This window comes from Oryza glaberrima, chromosome 3 (assembly GCF_000147395.1).
Source record: "Oryza glaberrima chromosome 3, OglaRS2, whole genome shotgun sequence".
In the NCBI taxonomy this organism is placed as follows: domain Eukaryota; kingdom Viridiplantae; phylum Streptophyta; class Magnoliopsida; order Poales; family Poaceae; genus Oryza; species Oryza glaberrima.
In genome coordinates, this window is record NC_068328.1 from 13,787,554 (window position 1) to 13,813,905 (window position 26,352).

At 39.2% G+C, this 26,352-nt stretch overlaps 2 protein-coding genes across 2 annotated transcripts; both read left to right on the top strand.

Annotated features, from left to right (window-relative positions):
- The first annotated feature begins 9,279 nt into the window (after positions 1-9,279).
- LOC127767764 (peroxidase 2-like) lies at positions 9,280-11,139 on the top strand. Its single transcript, XM_052293202.1, has 2 exons — positions 9,280-9,678; positions 10,188-11,139. Exons 1-2 carry the CDS (start codon positions 9,421-9,423, stop codon positions 10,950-10,952), a joined length of 1,023 nt encoding a protein of 340 aa, XP_052149162.1. The 5' UTR covers positions 9,280-9,420; the 3' UTR covers positions 10,953-11,139.
- A 13,312-nt stretch (positions 11,140-24,451) lies between these two features.
- LOC127768578 (uncharacterized) lies at positions 24,452-25,088 on the top strand. The gene is made up of 2 exons (XM_052294185.1): positions 24,452-24,818; positions 24,921-25,088. Exons 1-2 carry the CDS (start codon positions 24,506-24,508, stop codon positions 24,950-24,952), a joined length of 345 nt encoding a protein of 114 aa, XP_052150145.1. The 5' UTR covers positions 24,452-24,505; the 3' UTR covers positions 24,953-25,088.
- Positions 25,089-26,352: the final 1,264 nt, after the last annotated feature.

The following is a 26,352-nucleotide window of genomic DNA, read 5'->3' on the forward strand; positions in this document are numbered from 1 at the left end:
TCTGAAATTTGAAAAGAGAAAAATCTAGGATGGCTCGAGATACCCATGGATGTAATGATATAGATGTGTGAGTGCATGACTTTCATTTATTCTCTTATTCAAACTAGCTGGGTGGCCCGCACAATTGCGCGGCTAGCACCCAAACAAAATCATATATTTTTCAGTATGATTTTACTTAAAATTTATTAAATAGCTATACCCGTATTCCTAATTATGTAGTTTTTAAAAGTCACACTAGCTGCTACCCCTTACTTCTATCATATCCTTCTTTATTTGCTTGCTTGGTCTACCACTATTTCTATTCATTCTTCTTGAAACGTTTCAAAATTGGATCTTATAGTTTTTTGAGTTTATTATCTCATTGGGTTTCGTTTTTATAATATCTGGAAGTCCCGTCAAACGCTGCCATTATACTCCTCTACGGCCCGTCCACTGTCTTTTCTCTTTTGTCATTGGGATTTTACAAATCGAATATAATTATCGTTCGAGTTCATCTTTTACTTTCTATAAGTCCCGCCAAACCGTCAGCGGCTTTTCCATTGTACTTTATGACTCGTCCGCTGTCTACCTTCTTTATTGTCATTGAGATTTTAAAATCGAACATGATTATCATTGGGTTTCTTTTTTTACTTTTTAGAAGTTCCGAACCTTTAAAAATTGGACCTTGTAGTTTTTAGAATTTATTATCTTATTGGGTTTTATTTCTTATAATTTTTAGAAGTCACGTCAAACGATGCCACTATACTCCTTTACGACCCATCCGCCGTCTACTCTTTATTGCCATTGGGATTCTACAAATCGAATATAACTATCATTGGAATTCATTTTTTATTTTCTAGAAGTCTCGCCAACCGTCGGCAGCTCTGCAACTATACTCCTATACACCCCACCCGCTGCTTCTCCTTTTTATTGTCATTGAGATTTTAAAAATCAAATATGATTATCAATAGGGTTTATTTTTTTTACTTTCTAGAAGTCCCGGCAACCGCCTTGCCCGTTTGCTTCACGGCTTGCCTGTCGTCCCTCCTTTTAATCATCATTAGGATTCTATCTGGTGTTTTACTAATAGTTTTTATATGTCGTATCAACCGCCACCACTCTACTCTTTTATAGGCTTGTTATTTAATTTATCTCATCGTGTGTTTTAGACAGTCTTTTTTTTTCAATAGTCTTTATTTTTATCACCAATTTTAGTTGTTTATAAATTGTATTCCTAATTGAAATCTTTTTTCTTTTTCTAATTTCAGAATTTAATTTTTTAAACTTTTATTTAATACCGTATAGTATTCTTTTAATATTTTTATTTTTTATTTTTGAATTTCGGTTGTTTCAAAATTGTATTTCTACTTGAACTCTCTTTTAGTTTTTCTAATTTTTGATATTTTTTATTTTTTGATTCTGAATTTTAATTAATTTCGTATTGGGTTGTTATATGGATTCTTCATTCAATATTGCTTATTTTTAATTCCGAATTTCAGTTAATTTTAAATTGTATTCCTACTTGAACTCTTTTTTTTCTTTTTGCTAATTTTGGATTTTATTTTTATTTTTATTCCGAATAGTAACTAATCTCGTATTGGGTTCTTATATGGACTCTTCTCTCAATATTCCTTTTTCTAATTTCGAATTTCAGTTATTTTTAAATTATATTCCTACTTGGACTCTCTCGTTTTATTTTCTAATTTTGGATTTTATTTTATTTTTATTTTGAATTTTGATTAATCTCGTATTGGGTTCTTATATGGACATTTCTTTCAATATTGCTTATTTTTAATTCCGAATTTCAGCTATTTTTAATTGTATTTCTACTTGGACTCTCCTTTTCTTTTTCTCCGATTAATGTGGGAATTTCTAGACCTCACAGCGAACGTGACGACTTCTTTCAAAACTGTTTTAATAATATAATAGATTATTATAACACACAATTCATATAGTTGTATGTTAGGGGAAAGCCGATCATGCATACACACTCTTTTTATGCATATCAACTAAATACTCATAAAAAATAGTAAAATAGATCAATATATCATATATCATTTCACAAACATGCATGTTTAAATTTGACCTACACAACAAACAGAAACAAAAATAACAAAAAATGATGATAATTAAGAAATTGTGTACTATTTACGGTTGAGATTTGTTATTTTTGTTTCTACTTGTATGTGTCGAATTTTAACTTGAATATTTGTCGAATTTTAACTTGAATATTTGTAGATAGTGAAATATCATATTTTGATCTATTTTACCATTTTTCAACAAAATTTTGATGGCTTTGCAGTTGGCATCTATGAAATGGGTATATGTCATCATATCCTTTTAAAAGAAAAACAGCTTACTAGAACTACCATATATAGGGTCAGTTGGCTGGCTACTTACCGTCAACCCAAGTACTCCCTCTCTATTTTTTACTGTATTTTTTAAATGTGTTACTGTTTACTTTTAAGCATACGACCATTCATCTTATTAATTTACTATGTAAATAAAGATGAATGGTTATTATTTCTTCTATTATTATTTAACTTTTTTGTGATATGTTCATCTAGTAAAGGTACTTTAAGTATGGCATATAGTTTTGTATATTTACATTGAATAAAAGAATGGTACGGTCAAATATATATATATTAAAAGTCAATGATATTCTATATTTGAAAACAAAGGGAGTAGTTATTTCATTTTGCGACTATCTTAAAAATTATCGAGAGTTTTTTTGGTTGTAAAACTTTAAAATATAACTATAGTGTAACTACATTACAACTCATATATGTAACTACAATATAACTAGATGCATATATAATTTATATGTAACTAGAATAAAACATGTATGGCGCGATTGCAGTGCACTCCCTCCACAAACTGAAGGCCGCGAGGTCAAATCCCAACAATTGTGCTTACCAATTTATTTTTTCTCATCCTTGCTAGCACGAATCTTAGAGCAAATATGACGGTCTAAAAGTCGAAAGTTTCCCTAAAAATCCGTCGAAAGTAATCTAGCAATTCCGTTTCATTTTCACTTCCTTGAGGAAATATCTATACCGCTTGAAGGAAAGCAAGTTTAATTTGTTAGCACTAATTAAAGCAGTAATACCTTAAGCCTCTTCAAGAACTAAAGAAAACTTCAAATTATTTTTTAGCACAGTATTATTGTAGCCATAGGGAGTACGTACAAGCATATCTAACAAACTTACGGTGTCGGTGAAATTAAGTTTGACGCTGTAAACCCAAAAACTCCACTAAGCTTTATTAATTTGTTGATTACCTTATATAAACAAATGCTCGAGCACTATAAAAAATTGATATGGCATCACCCTATTATTTTTATTGATGGACTAATGAAATAAATGCTTGTAAAAATGTATTGGCGGATTCTGGGTCACAAGCCGTCAGCGAAAAACTCACTTAGGAGGTCCCACTAAAAAAATAGCTCTATTTTTTTGGGCGAACCTCATGAGAGCCCAACGAAAATCGGTTTTCATTGGCAGTATCTAAGAGCACCACTCGCGAAATCTTTTTTGCGGTATTCAAAAGTCCCACCGCCAACCAAACCCTCGCTCCCTTGGCTCCCTCGATCACCTCGTCTACCTCCTTCCATGCCCCTCTGCCTCTCTCACTCCCTTCATCTGACACTTCCTCCATCGTCACCGAGATGCGTTGCACTGCTGTCGCGAACCGCTAACGCATCAGCCAACGAGGAGGCCAAGGCCGCTAGATTTGGTGACCCCGACCTCCTCGCTGGTGAATCCAGTTGGCCCGAGCGGATGACGCCCGAGAGGATGACAAGGAGTTACATGACGACACAGGGAAGGTTACTGTTGGTGGGATTCATGACCGCCAGATCTAGCGGCGGCAATAACAAGGGTTGCTTTTCGACGACACCGGCTGTCCTCAGCGATGGCTCTGCGACCCCGACTCTTGGTTGTGATGGTAGCTAGGTTTGTGGCTCTGAGATGGTGGTGGCGATGACAACCAACGCTCGGTGATGGCATCTACGACGTCGATCTTGAGCAAACGTCCATATCTAGGCGGTGGTTGACAAGGGACGACGACAACACGAGCTCCTCCTTGTTAGGATTTGTGGCCTCATCAACGGTGTCGTGGGCCAGCGGCTCGATCGTCATGGACAGGGTGAACCCAAGGAGACCGAGATGCAGCATGGCGATGACTTCTCCCTCTTGATCTACACGTGGAAGTCATAATGACAGTGGCATTGTTCCACTTGGTAACATTATTCAACATTGTTCTTGTGCAATTTGAGCCTCGAGGGATCAAATTGATCTTGGATTACAGTAGTAGCAAAATGCCAAGTGAAGTCCCTGCGGCAACGCGTCTCCGGGTACCGCCGCGGGTTGCACATGACGTACTAAAAGTGTGACGGTGCGATTTGATGTCAAGACACCTTTCCACATTACCAACAAAACAACTACTCAAAGCGGATAGCAATAGAAAATAATTTTAAATTAGTTAACATACTCTATGTATTAATGGATGTAATGGGAGAGGTTAATGCTGCCAAGTGGCAGCTAGCTTGTTTCGTTGGTTGAGTTGGAGGTATTTGGCTACCGGGCACGAATAGCTAGTTTGATAACAAAAGAATTGCTCTAGCATTACTAGTTTGAGCCTTTAATTTGATGCATCCCTCTAATGAAAAGTCGTTTTCAAGATTTCTGTTGCTGCTTAATTAATTAGATATATAGTTGCTTATACTTTTGTCCTGTGGCCAGTCCTAACGGTGCTTACATTTTCGTCTAAAGTTGTTCATATTACTATATTTTGTGCACCGTCGTCCTGTCGTCCATGATGGTGGCATGTGCCAATTTGCCAAACTGCAGCTAGTGAGAGCCGTGTTTCTTTTTTGCATTGTGAACTGTTAGTTTGAGTCTTCTATCCTTGTTGCAGAACATGAGCCAATTGTATCATATCCTTATCTTCCCACTATATATATAGGTGTTTATAATGTAGTTGTACTACTACGCGATTGGAAAGAAGCATTGTAGATATTCTAGTCCCATCATATTGTGGGCACCCTTACTCCTTCCTGAGCCACTGATGTAGCTTTTTGTTTTTTCCTTTGGCACTCTATGTGTATTTCTCAATCTTATCCTTGAAATCTCCCTTACATTTCTACAATGACATTTGATAGATTTTATTATGAAAAAAATACCTTTCCCTTCCCGTCGTTAACATACGGTGTTGGAAGTCCTAAACTTAAAAACTATGTATTAATAGTGAGGTTTTCTCCTATCTTAGGATAGTTGTATTTGTATACCTCCTCATACAGAAGATACCTCTAAATAAAGGGAGTTACCAAAACTAATCTAATCCGATTAGAATAATATTGAAAACTCATCTTTTATATATGATCTTAACTTTCCCCTTTTTGTGGGGGAGTAGGTATATCCCTTCAGGGGCAGATATAAACACCTTCTAACTTAACTAACACTGTGAGGTATGTATAGCTATATACTCCCTCCATTTCAAAATGTTTGACACCGTTGACTTTTTAGTACGTATTTGATCATTCATCTTATTCAAAAAATTTAAGTAATTATTTATTCTTTTCATATCATTTGATTCACAAATTTTTTATGTACACATATAGTTTTACATATTTCACAAATTTTTTTAATAAGACGAACGGTCAAATATATGCTAAAAAGCCAACGGTGTCAAATATTTTGAAACGGAGGGAGTATCTCTTAAGTACTAAAAAATCTCTCTATTGCCAATTGTGAATTTATCTTCTAATGATGTCAAGCGGTTTAGTTTAATTTTCCACCTTTCAAATATAGGAATTATATATACTTTTCCAAGAATAGGAGGAAACCTCACAAATGATAGGATGGGTGATTTTATTTGACTAGAGTACAATGAGCTTTTAGGTGATATATCTCTATCTGTATATATACCAATTTTTATCCAGCATTTGTCAATTATGCATTTAACGTGGCAAGGGTAACTATATTTATGGCGTCATATTTTTCACAAAAAATAGTGGGCATGTATTTATATTGTGTATTTACAATGTAAGTCCTAAATTTACATACGTAAGTCTCAAAATTACATATGTAAGTCCCAAATTTACATATGTAATCAGTATGTAATTATAGTGTAAGTATAATATAATTAGTATGAATAATTTATCCACCAGTGATATAGTTTAATCTCCAAGTGAAAGCAAATACTAGAACAAATCTTGAAGATAATCGACTGCAAAATATTAGCAAAACATGGATGGTCGTATGAGATCTGACTATAAAACTAACAAATTTGTGGCGACACAAATATAGCAATTCTGAATTAAAATGCAGGCTTGAACGACGCTTCCGCCATGCACAGATTCTCGATATGCTGCCAAAAAAATGTTGACTTACATATAAAAATAAAGTAGCAACACCATTGTACTCCCTCCTTTATACTCCCTCCGTTTCGTTTTATTTGATACCGTTGACTTTTTAGCACATGTTTGACCGCTCGTCTTATTAAAAAAATTTAAATAATTATTAATTCTTTTCCTATCATTTGATTTATTGTTAAATATACTTTTATGCATACGTATAGTTTTACATATTTCACAAAAGTTTTTGAATAAAACGAACGGTCAAACATGTGATAAAAAGTCAACGGTGTCAAATAAAACGAAACGGAGGGAGTATATATATGATGTTAAAAAAAAGAGGGAGTATATATTGGTGGACTGGATGATGAAGCTATTTCAATCAATCTAATACAATGAACTTTTTAGTTTGATATGCGCACCAGCTAGTTGGTAGATTTTTCCTTTTTTTAGCAGTTGCTTGAACAAGAGCTAGTGCTGTTATTAATCAGTAATAAAACCTGCTGTATTTGTTAATTACTTAAGAGCTAGTCAAGGTTTTCACTCCTTCTACATATTCTGAAAAGAATTTGTTAATTTCTGCCCACTTGCCGAGAGAACTTTTCATCACGTAACCCTGACCTATCATAATTAATCCAGCTGCAACTAGGGATGAAAACGGATCGGAAACGGACGGAAACTAGTTTTATCATATTCGTTTTCATATTTTTTTTGAATCGGAATCGGAATCGAAAACTCGGATACAGAAATGAAATCGAATATTATCGAATACAGATACGGAGCGAATACGAGACAGAACAAATACGGTAGCGAATATTTACCGGTATATAAAAAACCCCTCAAATTGAGTTTCTTGATAAATGAAGAGATATCGCTTATTATTTTAGTTCAACATCTCCAACATTTATATCGTCAATTTTGTAGACGGTCCCACAACTATATGTGAAAATCGATTTTCATGGCTGTTCCTCTAAGAGATCCATATGCAAATATGATTATCATTTTCTATTCTCAAGACCGTTTATTAGATGTATAACTTACTTACCAGTGTATAAATTGGAGATGTTATTTATTTTACTTCACGTCTTCGAAACTTGTAATATTTGTATTATACTTTAAATGCTTTTAAATACAAATGTTATAAACTACAAAGTGGTAGATCCCGTTGTGCTCTACAATTTTGATATGGAACACATCTCCATCAGATATCGTTTGAATTGTAGATCTGAGATTTTGTAAAAATTAATATGGTATATTATAATGAATATTTAGACCCTTAAATGACCTCAAATAATAAAATAGTCAATAATAAAGTTATAGATCTCATCGAGCTCTATAATGTTGATATAAAGTTTGTCTTCATCTGATTCCGTATGAAAAAATTATACATATATATGTATATACATGTTTTTTCTAAAATTTGCTCAATGTCTGCGGATATCCGGAAAAAAATTCGGATAGTTTCCAACCGTTTTCCGATTCCGACGGATAGTACTCTTACTGTATTCATTTTCGTTTCCGAGAAAAAATATCCGAATTCGTTTCCAAATCCGAAAATTTCCAGATAATTCCGACCGAAACTATCTGAACCCGAAAAATGGTCCGGACGGACGGAAACTATCCGAACCAGTTTCATCCCTAGTTGCAACGCATAATCAACTGCTTAAGAGACATTGTCTGACACTAGCTAGTACCTGCCGTGCATAAGTATACGCGCATATGCTTTATTTCAATAATGCTTGCTGAGTACTCCCTCCGTTTTTTCTTCGGGGACTATACTTTTTATATGGCGTTATTAAATTTGGTATTTGTCCATTTGATATACAACGATGTTGATATTTAGATATGATAGTTTGTTATTTGTCTTATTCAAATAAAGGATTAAGTCCGATTTACCCCTCAACTAACGTGATACAAGGATTTACCCCTTGAACTGTAATATCAAACATTTGATGCTCCTAAAATAATTGATTAAGTTTGTGAATTATTTTTATTTAATGAAGTAAGTATATAATTAATTATATATTAGTGAAAGATAAATTCACTACTTCAATTGTCAACCCGTTGTGCGATGATTTTGTCAACCCCATGCAATTATATCATAGAGGATTTAACTAGAATATTATGTGTTAGCTTGTCCTTGATTGCTATCTATCTTATATTCGAAGGAAGTTATCGATCTTTTTGTTTGACCTCGTCGTTCAAGAAATATATTGGTTTTTAATAGAGATGTTAATTTGATCCGTTGTGCAAAATGCATGGATGTGCAACTAGCTAGAGGTAAAAAAAAATATCAGTGAAAAGGAGGAGGAAGAAGAACTACGGTGACCCATCATCCGGTTATTGCTCTGTACAAGTAGCTACTTTTTATAACCATACTCTATACAATCTTGTGTATGGAGCTAGCTAAATACTAGATAATTTAAGGCCATTTGTAGGTTGATTGATCCGCCACGCAAGCTTTGCTACCTAACCATTTCAATGAAATAATAATAATTAAACTCACATCTTAACTGCAGAGCACAAAAGGTGTTTGGGAGAGACTTAGTTTGACTTGCATTCCCTGACTAGCTAGCTAGCTCGGTCGCTCTGGAAAGCATGCTTATGTCCATCACTACGCTTTTTGTCCAGTTAATTGCTCGTTATAAGCTCGGATTAGAGGAACGATTCCGAATAGCACGTGGTTTAGCGAGCCAACCAACGTCGCGGGTCAAACCGCAGAGTTGTACACACTTGTGCTGCAACAAACAAACGTACGCGCATATTGCGCGGTCTCCTGCCACCACCAGGTCCACCACCTTACCCTTTGCCAACATGCATCCGCTCCAAGATTAAAAAAGCTTGCGATCCAGAAGCTATCTATCAACCGAACGCTCCCCTGATCTCATCTTACCTGGAGGCTGGAGCTCATCTTCACCTATAAATACTCGTGCACATCAGCATCACTTCATCGCCTCAACCATCGCAATCCATCAAGCAAATCTCACTAGCTAGCTAGCTATCTCAGCTCACTCTCTCAGTAGCCACTGATCAGAAGAAGAGCAAGAGAAGCCAATTAAGCTAGCTAGCTAAGCTGGTTAATTGCCATGGGTAGTGGTAATAAGCTCGCTGCCACCGTGGTCGTCGTCACCTTCGCGGTGCTCATGGCGGCGGTGACGACGACGTGCCAAGCAGCTTACGGGCCACCCAACCCTGCTTCGTGCGGGCTCAAGGTCGGTTACTACTACGCCAAGTGCCCGCACGCCGAGGAAATCGTCAAGAACGTCGTCGGCGCCGCCATCCTCCACAACCCCGGCGTCGGCGCTGGCCTCATCCGCATGCTCTTTCATGACTGCTTCGTCGAGGTACATTCCTATATATATATATATATGCATGTGTACTATACTTGTTCTATTTTATATTATAATTTATAAAAAAAATCGACAATATGTAAAGCACGAAAGTACTAACCATCGAATATATTTTAATAATATATTTGTTTTATATTAAAAATAGTACTACATTTTTCTATAAATTTGATAAACTTTTAAGAATATTTAATTTATAAAATTAAAACGGATTATAATAGTATGAAACGGGCGGAGTGGTATACAATTAAGGCTTCGACATTTCGAACTGAAATTTTCGAAATTTCGGTCATTTCGTACCCTCCAATATGATATTATTTCCCATGAAATTTTTATTATTTTTTTATTTTTTCTTGAATTCTGATAATATTTGTTTAAATTTGACTACATTTTGTTTCGAATTTTGGACCGAAAACGGGATTGAACCCACATATAATTACGAGTTTCTCAGCTTTGTGGCCGTGGATGCATGACACGTTTACACCGCCAATGCCGAAAATGTGCAGGGATGTGATGCGTCCGTGCTGCTCGACCCGACGCCGGCGAACCCGCAGCCGGAGAAGCTCAGCCCGCCCAACATGCCCAGCCTCCGCGGCTACGAGGTGATCGACGCCGCCAAGGCGGCCGTCGAGGCGGCCTGCCCGGGCGTCGTCTCCTGCGCCGACATCGTCGCCTTCGCCGCGCGCGACGCCTCCTTCTTCCTCAGCAACAGCAGGGTCGCGTTCCAGATGCCCGCGGGGCGCCTCGACGGGCGCTACTCCAACGCGTCGCGCGCCCTCGACTTCCTCCCGCCGCCCAAGTTCAACCTCGGCCAGCTCGTCGCCAACTTCGCCGCCAAGGGGCTCGGCGTGGAGGACATGGTGGTGCTCTCCGGCGCCCACACCGTCGGCGACTCCCACTGCTCGTCCTTCGTCCCCGACCGCCTCGCCGTCCCCTCCGACATGGAGCCCCCGCTCGCCGCCATGCTGAGGACGCAGTGCCCGGCGAAGCCGAGCTCAGGCAACGACCCCACGGTGGTGCAGGACGTCGTGACGCCCAACAAGCTGGACAGCCAGTACTACAAGAACGTGCTCGCGCACAGGGTGCTCTTCACCTCCGACGCGTCGCTCCTGGCGTCGCCGGCGACGGCGAAGATGGTGGTGGACAATGCCAACATCCCCGGGTGGTGGGAGGATAGGTTCACGAAGGCCATGGTGAAGATGGCCAGCATCGAGGTGAAGACCGGCGGCAATGGCGAGATCAGGAGGAACTGCCGGGCTGTCAATCACTAGCTCATACAAATTTACGAGCATGCATGTTTAATTAATTTATTCATGCATATCTATGTTCTATCGTTAACTGCTGCATCTTGTCTGTTTATTCTTTCTTTTCCACTGATTTCATTTCAAGTCAAATGAGGCTTATGTACCATTATATTGTATCATGTTTGAATATAATAAAATAACTTTCTTACGGACACTACGGAGATACCACAAGGATCACACTTGTTATTAATGTTAGGAGAAATTCTGACTGATATGTAAACTTTTCCATTAATTGTTAAAGGGACAGCATTAGCTTTGACAACAAATTAAACTAACTAATAAAATGGGAGCACTTATATTTATGGTGCCACATTTTATTTTTTTAAAAAATAATCAAATCGTTTTTACACTTTAAATTACCTACACTCACGTTATAATTACAATATAAAGTTAAAAACTTACACTGTAATTTCTAATATATATACATTAGAGTTTTTCTAATATACAATGTATAATTAAGAGAATTCATGATTAGGATTAAAAGTGATTTATTATATATTTGGAAGAGAAGATACAAGAGATATAAGCATAGTTACATATCGGAGAGAGCGCAATCACATAGAGAAAAAGTGACTGAAATTATGTGAAAATGTGGCATCATAGTTTTAACAAACCCGATTAAAAGTTTAGGGATGAAAGATAGTGTGTTTTCCCAATATTTCCAAATTCCCATCCACATATTTAATCTAAGTAAGGCCATAGAAGGCACTGAAATATTTCATTATACATCAATATAAAAAATAGAGTAAATTCTCTTTATACTCTTGAAAACTCATCCAATCCCTTTCAACCTCCTGAAATTTATCCGATCCCTTCTGTACCTTTGAAATTTCAATTTGATCCTTTCCAGGTGTCACACCCCAATCTGGCACCGCCGTACAACGGCACCTGACAGGAGCGTGTCGTAGGAATAACGGCGCGAACCGCTTCCTACGAAACCGCGATCTCGGTACCAGTCCCAGGACATAGTGCTGGTACCCACGGTGACAAATATGAATCATTGCAAATCGTTAAAATAAATAGAGGACTTATTTACCTTAACTTAGATTGCAGCTCAGAACAGCCCGAGAATGCAACCGACGACACGGACGAGGAAACACCAACAACAGCAGCAGCAGCGGAACCAACGGACTAACACCCAACACCACAGGCGACGGCTGGGAACCAGGACGAAACCCTAATCTTCACTTCACTTCATCTTCACTTCAAGGCGGAGGAACTATATATATTTATATAGAGCAAGGGTGAGTACTTTCGTACTCAGCAAGTCACGGGAACTTAGGTGTTAAATGCAAGCTTGGAAGAGGGGCAAGGTTGTTTTGCAAATCCTTTGTTTGAAATCATTTTTGAAATCACTAAGTGATTTCTTTCTTTTTAAGTTTGGGCTGAAAAGAGACTTGCGTCTCAATTCGACTTAAGAGATGCTTTTCAACAACTCAAATGGTAATGTACCGACCTCCCGGGTCAGATCATTACTTATCGGCTCCCAGAGCCATTTCACTTGATTAGGCGGCTCCCAGAGCCTTTTTCATTTTCTCGGACTCCCAGAGTCCAGCTGCCCAGCAGCACAACATTCCGCTTCCACTCGGGAAGCCTAGTCTATGATGCCTGTAGACATCCCGAATCACACAGATTCGTTTCTGACCACTCAGGTCATCCATCTGCCACATAGGCTGATTCTGGTTACGATTCCCACACCGCAATAACTTTTCACAAAGCACAAGCAAACAAATCTACGCAACGGGAACCACCTTACATCCGCCCATGACCGTGGGCACGGCTGTTCGAACAGTTAGTTAACCTCTGCAGAGGGGTACACTTTACCCACAAGATACGAACTTATTCCGAACACCCGTCGGTATCGGAGGTTCGCAACAAGGCCTTTCCCAAGCCGACCCAGGGTTACCTCATGCCACATAGAAGGATCAAATCCTCACATAAATATAGGCCATTTTAGTTTTCACAAATCAAACTCCAACAACCTCGATCGGTAATCTGGCAAGTTTCATGTTCTTGCCTTACCAGGAACCCGGTTTGGCTCCAACCGACCCCGCCCCGGCGTTCCCAACTATTGGCATGCGAGGTTTCCCCGAACCGACTAGTTACTTAGCCAGGGTGTCCCATTCCACCTTGTGGTTGCACTTTGTTATGCTTGATGAGTTTCCCACAGGAATCGGTCCTTATATGCGAATACGGGACAGCGCCACGCAGGCACCACCCCCGCATCGCGAGTTTTCACAATTCATTTTATTTTTAAACACACCGACACCACATGTCGGGTTTTCAAGGCTTCTCAAACCCATTTCCCAATTTTTCGACAATCAACGGTGTATGTGGGATATTTGGTATACGCGCTCAGAGAGCACGGATACCCAAGTATCACAAGGGTGGAGCGACAAGGAATCAGGGTAGTACAACCTACAGGTAAATAGTGCGACTATTGGGTAGGTCCGTCGGTTTGGCAGGCAAACCGAGGCCAAGCAATAAGTGTGTGATTCTAATAATGCAAGTTGCAAACAAAATAATAATGATTTTCCAATTATAGGAGCAATTGATCAAAGGGTGACTTGCCTTGCTCAAGGTCTTCACGAAGCTTCACGATTCTTCGAGAAAACCCGCGATCGACGAAAATCCGGTAACCGCAACTATACGCAAACAATCAAAAACCTAAACAAAAGACCAAAGGAAAGATCCTATTTAGACTAAATAATAGTGCCATTAAATAGATCTCAATTTTACGAAATTACTGGAAGTTGAACGGAGTCAATCGGAGCTACGGATTGTCAGATATGAATTTTTGGAAGCTCGAATGGGATTTTCCGGACAAGGAAATGATTTATCGGACTTTTCCGGAATACGAGAAATGGTTTATGGAATTTATAGAAATAATATTCACAAGAATATTATTGACAGTCACTGACGAGTGGGGCCAAGGGTGTACCGTTCAAGGAGGGGATTTAAATGGACTTTGTTCTTGGGGGATGGACACTCGGCTTGGGAAGAGGGAGGAATAATAGACTTCGTTTGTTTTAATAGGCTGAGGAGGGGGGGTCGGCCGATGGGCCAAGCCCACGAGCCAGAGGAGAGAGGGGGGTGGCTGACTGGGCAGGGGTGGACTCGGTCAAGCGGCCGAGCGGCTGAGGTGGCGTCCACGTGGACAGCCACGGCGGCAAGGCGAGACGGGAGGAGGAGGCGCGCCCGGAGATCGGACGGCCGACGACGCGCGAGGCGTTCCGGCGAGCGGCGGCGAACCGGAGCGAGCGGCGGGCACCGGAAGCGAGAGGGGGCCAAGGGGGTTCCATCCACCGGCTCGGATGTGGGAGGGGAGGCGTGACGGCGGCCGGCGACGGCGGCCGTGCGGCGGCGGGATGGGTGGCACGGCGTGGGCGCGGCCGACGAGGCGGGCGGCCGCGGCGGCGAGCCGGGGAGGTTCGAGGGGGCCCGGGGATGGTGGCGGCGCAAGGAATCGTCGGGCGGGGGACCGACGGCGGCGGATTGCGGCGGCGGCCATCGCCGGCGGAGAAAAGGGGAAAAAAATTCGTCGGGGCAACGGGAGTCCAATTCACCGGGGAAGGAGCTTCTACACGGCTCCGGGAACTCGTTTCAAGCGACGGGCGGCGACGAGCTAGCCTAGGGAGTCATGGCGACGGTGAGCGACCTCCGGGGCAGGGCAAGGCGGCCGGCGAGCTATGGCGAACGGCGACGGGCGCGGCGCGGCGTCTAAGCGCGAGAGCACGAGGGTGACGGCACTGCGTTCATCGAGACGAAGAACACGGTGGGGAGCTCACCGACGAGAGGGGTGCGGCGTTGGCGGCGCGGATGGAGTCGCGGCGAGACGAAGGGAGGGAGAGGTGGCGCCCGGAGCTCCTCGTCACGCGTCCACGCACGCACCGGCTCCCTCGGTGCTCGGCGACAGACGGCGACGGCAAGGACAGCGGGAAGGCAACAATGGCGCGGTGAAGGCGAGGGAAAAACGAGAGGGATATGGGGAGGAGGCTCGGGCTTTATAGGCGCGGGGGATGTCGGTTTGGGGAGGGAGGAAACCGACCTCGTGGGCGGTCAAGGATGCAAGGGCGGCGAGCTGGCGGTCGTTGACGCGTGCAGCCAAGGCGGCGGCAGGTGATGACGCCGGCGGTGTCGGGCAAAAGTGGAAAAGGAGGGGAAAAAGGGAGCTAAAAGGAGGGGAAAAGGGAGCTCTTCTCTTTGCCGAGTTGGGGAGGGAGAGGGATGGGAGCGGGAGCTCGGCCTCACGGTTTTGGCAGGACACGCGTGGAGCGGCTCGGGCACGCGCTGCAGAGCTCGCGGCAGGCAGCGGGGCCGAGCGGCAGCGCGGCGCAGGCGCTGACGGTGGCGGCGACCGGGCGGTCGGCCACGACTGGCGCGTGCGCGGGAACCAAAGGCGGTGGCGGGTTCAAATGGCGGCGACGGTGAGAGAAGAGGGAGAACGAGCGAGAGAGAGAGGGAGAGAGGGAGAGAGCGGCGCTCTCTCTCTCGACTCGATCGCGTGCAACGCATGTGCGAGGGGAGAGGAAGGCTGGGAGGGGAGAGGTGGGCTGGACTGAGAGGGGGAGATGGGCCGGGGAGGAAGAGTCGGCCCACTGAGCCTGAGGGAGGCAAAATAGACTTCTGCAGAGGAATTGAATTGGAGAGAATTGGAGTTTGGATTTGGATTCAAATTCGATATTCGAACTCGAGGGTTCAGGGAGGAAACAAGGAAGGCTCAAGATAGGGTTTGGTATTTTTCGGAATTGGGAGCGAGTGTTTAGCGAGGATTCAAAGGATGCGATTGAATTTCGGAATTTGATTTGGAGACTTGAATCGGAAGAGGAATTTGAGGTGGAGGATTTTGATTTCGATGAGAGGGAACAACGGGATTTGAATTGAGATCCTTGGCACAACTTAGACTCGCACACAAAGAACGAAATTTTCGCATATAGGATTTTGCCGAATTAGTTTTTAACGTCTCACGAGAAGCGGAGCGTTACACCAGGCCCCTGCCGGTACATTTTCCTTCATTTCACTTTTAAGTTTGGTTGAAAATATCTTTTATGCCCTTGATGATTTAGATTTGAATATAAGCTTGAAAAACGATTGAAAATTTTGTTTGAGTGCACAATATGTGCATTTTATGAAACTAATGAGACTAAATAATTAGTGCAAAAAAATTTGACATAAATTTTGAAAGTAAAACAAATTTAATAAATTAAAATTTTTATTTGAAATTTCAATAGGACAATGGATTTTTTTTATCAAGAGCATTCATAAAAATATATGGTGAGCATTGGTAGTCCTATCTTTGTATAAATGCTCCTAAATAAAATAAATACATATTTTTTTATTTCATTATCTAAAAATAATTTTGTCATAAATAATGTATCGCACAACAAACTCATAACTATTATAGTCTCATGCGGCAATCTTTTACATTTTCAATAATGTAATTCATAAATTTGTATGTTCATCCAAAGGGTAACATGGTCATTTTTATAGACATTAGACGGTCAACTGACAAGAGGGATATGGAAGGGATCAAAATCAAATTTTAAGAGCATATAAGGAAGTAAGTAAAATTCAGTGGCATAAAAGGGATTAGCTAAAATTGCAGGGATATACTGGGGATTTTCTCTAAACAATAAGGGCCATGTATTTCCCTTTCAATTTATCAGACTAATTGCAGGTATGTAGTTTGTACAGTCTGTTATATGTACAATCTACTATCTTTGTTCTTAAATAGATGGCATATCCCAGATTGTATGCCATCAAACATCAAAATTTTAAGTTTTTTTATGAAATAAAAATATTATAAATCAATACATGAAAATAATACTAGTAGGTTTATAATATAAAGCACTTTCATACAGCTGCCTTCAATAAATATTATAAACATATGTAGTTATTAAAAATATTGATAAGATGTGTGTATTAAAGATTGTCACGAATAATTTAAATGTCAAGTACAAAATGAGAATGAGGTATTGGCTAGTTTATTGTGGGATAAGAGTCAAACTTTGGACCATACCAACTCGATCACCAAGTCAACAAATAATCAATTAGAATGTTAGAAGATTGTTTTGAGGAAATCAATAATAGTCTATAACTAACATATTCGAGACTTCAATTTTCAACTCATGCTTATAATGCTATTTTTTTTTACTGAAAGTACTGCCAGGGCTTTGCCCAGCAGTTTAAATTTTATAAATCATAAATATGTATAAAGTTACAAAGGACAAACAAAACAGCTATACTGTAAAGTTTGTATCCAATCAAAAAGAAATTGCTTGAGTGGGTCTTTCATTCTGCACATATGCAGAAGAACTTCTTTGACAAATATAGATTTCCATGATTGAGGCGATGGCTTCACATTCTGAAAAATTAGCCCATTTCTTTGCTTCCAAAGATGCCATGCTGCCATGAAAATACCTCAAGGAAACCCTTTTGAGCAAATCTGATTCTCGCCAAAACAATCATCTGAAAAAATTCCAGATTACAATTCTAGGAAATGCCTAGCTGCTGCCAACAAGCCACACTGAAAGGGCATGTAAAAAAGAGATGAAGCCTAGTCTCTCTTTGATGTGTATTACACAAGGCACATGTGAGATCGTCATCCTCTTTTGCACAATGTCTCATGTCAAGCATATCCCTTGTGTTAAGACTATCACAAAACAAAATCCATGCAAACACCTTTATCTTCATGACACATTTGGTTTTCCACAGCCAAATCATGGGTCTAGGAGGATGCAACGAGGAGTAATTAAGCTTATAAAATATTTTCGCTGTGTACATATCTGTTCCCCAAATAAAGCTCCAAACATCACCTCTTCCAGGCTGAAGTTGCAGATAATTCAATTTATAATGCTAATTTGTCAATCCCTTGCACATACTCCAAAATTATAGTTTGCTAAATATCCGGCATTAACTTGTCATTATCAGCCGTTATAACCTAAAATTATATCGCAGGGAGTTCGATTTATTTTATTCTTGAACATGCTAATTGTTAGAACTAATCATGCGTAGTTTTTCAGTAGAAGTCAAGTTACACGCTAAGTCATACATACAAGAATAAATGGAAATAGAGGTAAAACAAAATAACTTCAAGCAAATTGTACGGTAAGCCAGCTAGTTCCTCCCACCGAGGAACTTGTGGTTTTGGGAGGACTCAGCTTTGACTTTGACCCATTCATGTGTAGACTAAGAAATTAAACTAAAATGCTACTTCTTCCATCCTAGAATAAGTTCATTTTTTGTTGCTCCCATCTGTCCTAAAATAAGTTTATTTTTTAATAATTGTTGCATCTGAGTTTTTGAAAGTTGGGGATAAATGCATTCGAAGTAGATAAAGTGAGGAATAAATACATCAGGATTTGATAAAGTGGGGGTATTTTAATCTTTTTTTATTGGGATGTGTGAGATGGTGAAAATTAAATTTATTCTGGGATGGAGGGAGTCCTCAATATATGAGGATAGGGGAATTTTAATTTTGATTCCTCGAGGAAATGTGATTAGCCATGATCCCGATCTTCTGAAAGATATTGATAAACCGATTGTGGTGGACTTGACGTTGATAATCTAAAGGCTCCTAGTATAAGCGAATACTAAGAATACAAACAAGGAAGTAGAAGACCCAAAATTAACTAGGACTCGATGAAGTATATGGGCATATGGCTTGTTTTGACTATTCCAAACATCTTAGCACAAAATCTGACATGAGACAAAAAACATATGAAGGAGGGCTTCTTAAGCTTTCCAATAAGTACTTATGGGTTTCCAAGGAATCTCCTTGATCATCAGAGTCTCCAAGGAATCTCCTTGATCATCAGAGTCAGAAGGACCAAACCCACGAATAGGAATTTGCTTGCACGTGATGGTTCGTGGCTCCTCTTCTACATTTGGCCGTTTTATCTTCTCCATTGTCTTCTCCTTTGTTACTAAGGACAATCAAATCATCAAAAGTAATAAATAGTATGTCATTCTTAGAAACATTTGTATCAAAGCATAGAAACCCATTCACCTTATGGCTAAATTGAAGTGCATGGGCACGACTTACTGGACTTTGCATTGTTGGTTCATCTTGTTGAACTTGTTGAGGAGGTTGTATGTGAATTTCCACAAGAGTGATGTCATTATCATTACATCTATTTGCATAAACCATATATAGTTAAGTAGTTATGAAAAATTCTCAAATTATAAATAACATTCATGTACATATACAACTCCACAAAAATTTCAAGGTTAAATACAAAACACACATAAAGGGGGGAAAAGGATAAATCCAAGCATATAAATAGTACCGATTTCTTAGTGTTTAGTTCGATTTTAAACATTAAGTGATAAAGGTTTGCCAAATGTTTTTTATACAAAAAAAACTATAACCAATTACATGCATTTGAGATATAAATTATCAAGAGGGAACATTATTCACTTGAGGTATCAAAGTCCATTCTGATGTGGATAGGCATGATTTTAGTTAGTAGATTCAAACATACAAAGCCAATTATGTTTTTTTTAAATAGACACTCCATTGTCGTAGTTTAGGGGACATGGCTGTTAAGAATAAAATAATTAAGCTCATCCTATATCTATACCTTATATAAGATTACAACCCACTAAATCCTAAAGCTTAACATGCAAACATACCACGTCATCATCCACTAGCAATTAATACATTTTAACATGCAAACATTCTAATATACAATTTATTACATTCAAGAGCGCAACATGCAAGCATATCAAATCATCCTCATCATATTTCAACATGTCCATCCAATCCTATATTTCCTCCTCTTCATTCAGTTAATTTGATTTGGATTTATGTTTTATTAAATAAAGGAACTCAAATTGAATAGTTCTTGATTCATTGGTTCGCCCATCGTAATATGTGCTCTAATGTCTGTTGGTTTTTTTTTACCGTGTTACAAATGTTTTCTATATTAGTTCCCCTATTGGACTATGTGATTATTATCCCTTACATTACTTCTACTAATCTTAGAAAGTTGGACCCCAAAAAGTATTTTTCTACCTCTAGTTTTTTATTATATAAATATATCCTAATTCATGCTGCACTAACATAAAACCAATTATTCTAACACACCGTATGCCTTAGTTGTTTAATTCAATCTTCAAAATCTTGTAGCAACGCGCGGGGTATCAACTAGTATAAATAAAGTCTATCCCCACCACCTATAGTTAAAGTTATTTTTCACTCACCTTGTTGTGCCACATCACCTAAATTTGAGTTAGCCATCTGATTTAGCCTATGTGCTCTAGATAATATTGATTAAGCAATCAAACAGCCCATGACCCATCCCAACTTCCCTCCTCCTAGTACTGAATCGTCACTCCATCGTCTCACATAATAACCATCACAATTGATAGGGAATCTGAGGCAACGCATGTTAATCAGTTTTAGCTTTCGATCTTCATCAAAACATTCTGGTAAGCCTGCTAATAAGGTAACCAAACATTTCTTTTATTACAAATCCTTATAAAATATCAGACATGGTGAGATACCAATCATACCATTCATCATTAAATCATGGTAACCAAGTGTTGTTTTCTTCACTTGATAATCATAACAACTCAATGCAAGCATAATTGATTTAGAATTTAAGAAGATTTGAAACTTTTACACTTTAAAGGCAAATTTTGATAAACATGATATGCTACTCAAGTGAGGCACCATGTCAAGAATGATGTATCACTGCCACACTCACAATTATAAAAAACTATGATTAAGCTTAAGGCTTTACATCCTCTTTCACTATATGATATGGAATATAAGGGCATCATATCTGCGATGAGTTTATTACCTTCAAAGTGAACCATGTAATTGTACTACTTAGTAATAAGAAACCTATTTTAGTAATGAGTTCCATTCTGACAACCATTTCGTAGCATTTTGATTCTTTTAGTTGGCACAACTGAGCCTGCAGAATGAATGAAGTACAAAAAGTACACATTTAGGAATAAACTGGATTACTTTGATAAGTTGGCAACTTGGGAGTAGTATTACTTGTACTTTTCTCTGTACAGTTTTTTCTCTGATGGAAATAGATGGGAGTACACAATTTCTTATGGCTATTGTACTTCTCACCTCAGGATAAAAAAAACCCTTATATTTCTGGACAAATTAAGGAGACATAATCCCCTATATTTCTGGACGGAGGGAGTATCTAATACTACCTCCGTTTTAGGTTATAAGACTTTCTAGCATTATCAACATTCATATAGATGTTAATGAATCTAGGCACACATATATGTATAGATTCATTAACATATATATGAATATAGGTAATGCTATAAAGTCTTATAATATGAAACGGAGGAAGTACTTAATTAATCATGTGCTAATGAGTCGCTCCATTTTATGTGCTTAGGGATTAGTTCCCAACCATGGGTGCCGAGCAAAGCCTAAGTGTCATTTCTAAAAGACGGTTGTGTGTGAATAATATTCATTGCAAGGAATGGATTTTACTAACTTTAGATGCCTCCTTTACCACTATATGCATGATGGATTCATCTGGACTTTTTAAGGGGATAAAGTTAAATAAACTATATGATATTATATATGACTAGCATTTTACCCGTGCGTTGCAACAGGAAGAAATTCATCTTCTCTCGTGTAATCGGGATTCTATGATAATGCCACGCTGCTAAATTCCATACCGAGTCGAGGTCTAAGATGATTCAACAGAAGTAGATTGGATTGGGCATAAGGCTGACATGGCATTTGATGACTTCATCCATCTCATGCGCAACTCGTCGCTAGGTGGGGCTCGATTCGATAGGTAACAAACCTAATTACTATTAACTGCAAGCATATGCATATATTTTGAATCAAGCAATGATATATCTTGTGTGAGTAGTTTGGGCAAAGTCAGGGGGGTCTTGTATAGAACTGTTAGTCGGCTCAGCTTAATTGGAAACAGAAGATTGCGATGCCGTTTCGATCCGGATAGGAAAAGACATAGAAACACAGCTGCGGTGGGCTTGCACGAAGCAAAACGTGCGGCATGCGTTGGACTGGTGCTAAGAGATGAGGTATCCATAATATAACGTCCGAAATTAAACAAGTGACTTTCAGTTTCACTAACTCACAAGCATTACGAAGATATACACCAAAGCTTTTAGAACAATGGGTATGGTGTATGAGTATATATAATAAAACCATCTGTGAGCATGAAAGAATTACTTAGTTTATTACTGAATCAAACAGTTGGTGTCGTAGTGAAAGGGAGGGAGCAGTCTGCAGCATGGCCACCACTGAAGACCACCTGTGGCAAACATTGAGGCCTACATCAGCGGCTTTGGCAATGGTGTCATTGAATCATGGGCCAGCTTGGGCATTGCGACGGTAATTTTCCTAGACATTCGTGGGTATCAGCGGCGAGGCCTGAGATGCTGGCATCGACGAAACACGACAACAACACGACGTGGTGGAAACAGGTGGAGGCTAGGAGCGAGTGATGATGTGGTCTTCGACGACGGTTGGTGGCGGCCCGGAGGAGATCGGCAGTGGCCACTAATTGGGAAGGGGAGGGAGCACGGGAAGAAAGGTGGGAGGTGGAAGAGATTAGAAGAGGGAGCGCGTGCATGAATCAGGGGATGTGATCAAGGGACCGTGATTAGGGGATCCAGATCGCTCTCTCTTAAAAGGGTGACCTCGATACAAACTCGGTGACGACAGACGAAAAATCATACGGAAGCCTTACGTATGTTTTAAGTAGGTATAGATGTCATGTATCTTATAGATACAGATCTACTACTACGATATGTATTTAATATTTTAATATGTGACCAAATGTTATATTTTTGGGACATGTTTTGATATATCCAACTGATATGCAACTGATCTATGCAATCATTTAAAGTATGATATAATGATATATATTACCGATATACAATATGTGCATATATTAATACAATTAATAACTTATATGATCTATACAAGCATTTAATATATGAGATACTACTGTATCTTACAGATATGCAATATATGCATATATCAATGCAATTAATAACTTATAAGATCTATGCAAGCATTTAATGTATGAGATACTACTTCTCCCTCCGTCCCAAATTAGATGGCATGTATTTTTCCCCTGGTGTCTCAAAACATAAGGCACATTTTCAATTGTTGCAGCTTCTACCCGGTAATGCCCTCTCATTTACATGCATATGTGAATAAATGCTGATAGAGGGCGAGCTGGTGCATGCAGCCGGAACGTGGGCCCGCACCGTGTGGCCGTTTGGATTGACTTATTAGCTTCGTAACAGAGCGCTTCAATCTCTATACGAGATTTGCATGCTTAGTTAGTTGATTTGAATGCCCGTTCACATGGATCCTGCTAAATAGGGGTAAAAATAGATAAAACTAAACTGCATGCAAAGTCTTTGGTCTTAGCAAAATAAATTTCACACCCTCTAATTTGGGACGGAAGGAGTACTAGCAAAGACGGATCTCATACCAACATGCTTTACATGATCATGAAAGTTGAAAGGCTGCAACTTTGGTACTCCCTCTGTCCCAGATTGGAGGGCGAGTATTTTTTTCCCCGTTGTCTCAAAACATAAGGCGCATTTTCAAATTTTACACCTTCTACCCGATAATGCCCTTTCATTTACATGCATATGTGATTAAATGCCGCTAGAGGGCGAGCTGGTGCATGCAGCCGGAACGTGGGCCCACACCGTGCTGCCATTTGGATTGACTTATCAACAGAGCGCTTCAATCTATACAAGATTTGCATGCTTGGTTAGTTGACTTGAATGCCCGTTCGCATGGATCCTATTAAATAGAGGTAAAAATGGATAAAACCAAAGCATGCAAAGTCCTTGGTCTTAGCAAAATAAATTTCACGCCCTCTAATTTGGGACGAAGGGAGTATATCTTATAGATATACAATATATGTATATATCAATACAATTAATAACTTCTATGCAAGCATTTAATGTATGAGATAGTGTTATATCTTACAGGTATGCAATATATGTATATATCAATGCAATTAATAATTTCTACACAAGCATTTAATGTATAAGATATTGTTATATCTTACAGATATACAATATAATGTATCAGATGTAATATCTTATAGATATGCAATATATGTATATATCGACGCAATTAATAACTTCTACGCAAGCATTTAATGTATAAGATATTGTTATATCTTACAAATATGCAATATAATGTATGAGATGTTATATCTTACAGATATGCAATATATGTATATATCGACGCAATTAATAACTTCTACGCAAGCATCTAATGTATAAGATACTGTTATATCTAACAGATATGCAATATAATATATGAGATGTTATTGTATGTTACATATATGCAATATATGTGTATATATCAATGCAATTAATGACCTATAGATAGTAGCATTCAATTTCCACTATAGACCTCCCCTATTTAAAACCCAAGCATCCTAATCAAACCACTCACCACCACTATCAACACAACTCTTGCATCACCATCTTGAGAGAAACCAGGGAGATACACACAAGCAATAGCCATGGCGAGACAACAACTCCTAGGTTTGTTCTTGGTCCTCGCCATTATGGTGGCGGTCGTGTGGGGCGACCCTAGCGGCGGCTGCGACCAAGACCGGCAGGACATGATCCGGGAGTGCAAGAAGTACGAGGGGTGGCCGGCGGAGCCCAAAATCGAGCCGTCAAAGGCATGCTGCGCCGTGTGGCAAAGGGCCAACATCCCCTGCCTGTGCGCCGGCGTCACCAAGGAGAAGGAGAAGGTGTGGTGCATGGAGAAGGTCGTCTATGTCGCCAAGTTCTGCAAGAAGCCGTTCCAGCCTGGCTACCAGTGCGGAAGTAAGTGAAACATATCTGTAGATTTTATCCTATTATTTCTACTTGTATATATGTCCATGTATTGGACTATATGCCTGATATTGTTTTTGTATGGTTTTGCAGGCTACACTGTTCCATCGAGCCTAGGGCAATAAATAGTACGTTGTTACTGATTTTTATTTTTCCTTGTGACAGAAGAAGTACTTCTGGGATTAGTTTTCATGTCTCGTGACATGCACAATGTATAACTTCTGTGATTTGTGTGGACTGCAAAAGTGGGAAAAACTGAGAATTAATAAAAACAGAAACTTCTTCTAATTATATTATCTAGTTCGTGTATTTACTTTCACTTGTAAAGTATAGTAGCAGGCCCCGGTCCAGTAATTTATCCACCATGCGATTTTGCTGCCAACATATTCTACTGATGATTAACTAAACCATCTTAAGAATAATCCAAGTCAGTTATTCGAGAGGCATTGTTTGGCTTTAATCCATCGCTATTAGGGAGACATATGGTTCAATCATATGAATATATGCAGCGGTGTACATATATATATCTTTACTTATACAACTACTAGCCATTAGCCACAATAGGCTACGTACTCAGCACTTGGTACCACGCCCAAATCAACCAAATGAGCAGGCCTCAATTAAACCAACGTTAAGCAACACATCCCAATTCCCCGAAAACCTGGGTCGAGCAAACATTGTCAGGCCGCGCCATCTGGTGGTCAACAAATTAACCAACACACACATAAACACCGGTGATTGATTCTCGGTACAATGACACCAAAGATATATTATCTAAAAAAAATGACACCAAAGATATATATTACATCCTTCGTCTTATATTATAAGTCGTTTGAATTTTTTCTTAGTCAAATTTCTTTAAGTGTAATCGAGTATATAAAAGATTATACTAATATTTTCAATACAAAACAAACATATTATCAAAAAATATTTTCAATGTTAAATGTAATGAAGCTAATATTGTGTTGTAGATGTTGCTACTTTTTTTATAAACTTGATCAAACATAAAGAACTTTGACTAAGAAAAAAGTCAAACGCCTTATAATATAAAATGGAGGGAGTACAATTAATCATTACTCATATTAACAACATTTAGCTATAACCAAATTACTCATCACATACACAATCTTATGGATCTCTGTGGTGAGAACGGACAACATGGGAGGGGAGAGGGATGATGATATATAAGTGATCGACCAAGGTATTGTTGTGTATGCTATGTATTTACTATTTCCAGAATACATCTGGATCGACCTCATCTGGATGTTGACGTCATTAAAATGAAATGTGATACTGCCATAGAAAATTTGTTTAATAAAATGGTCACAGATGGAGATTTCAAGTGAAACCGCGTTTATATTATAACAAAATAACGTTATTTAAGCTCATGTAGAACATCTCATTACATATGTATGTTTACTGAATAAGTACTTCTACGGTGGTCTATACTGATATAATTCTACAACCAGTATTATAATTAGTATAAATAATCTAAGTCATTGATTTATGAGTTTACTACCAACAG

Coding starts and splice junctions, on each gene's coding strand:
- LOC127767764 (XM_052293202.1), top strand. CDS start 9,421: ATGGGTAGTGGTAATAAGCTCGCTGCCACCGTGGTCGTCGTCACCTTC. Junction 9,679..10,187: donor TTCATGACTGCTTCGTCGAG/GTACATTCCTAT, acceptor GAAAATGTGCAG/GGATGTGATGCGTCCGTGCT.
- LOC127768578 (XM_052294185.1), top strand. CDS start 24,506: ATGGCGAGACAACAACTCCTAGGTTTGTTCTTGGTCCTCGCCATTATG. Junction 24,819..24,920: donor GCCTGGCTACCAGTGCGGAA/GTAAGTGAAACA, acceptor ATGGTTTTGCAG/GCTACACTGTTCCATCGAGC.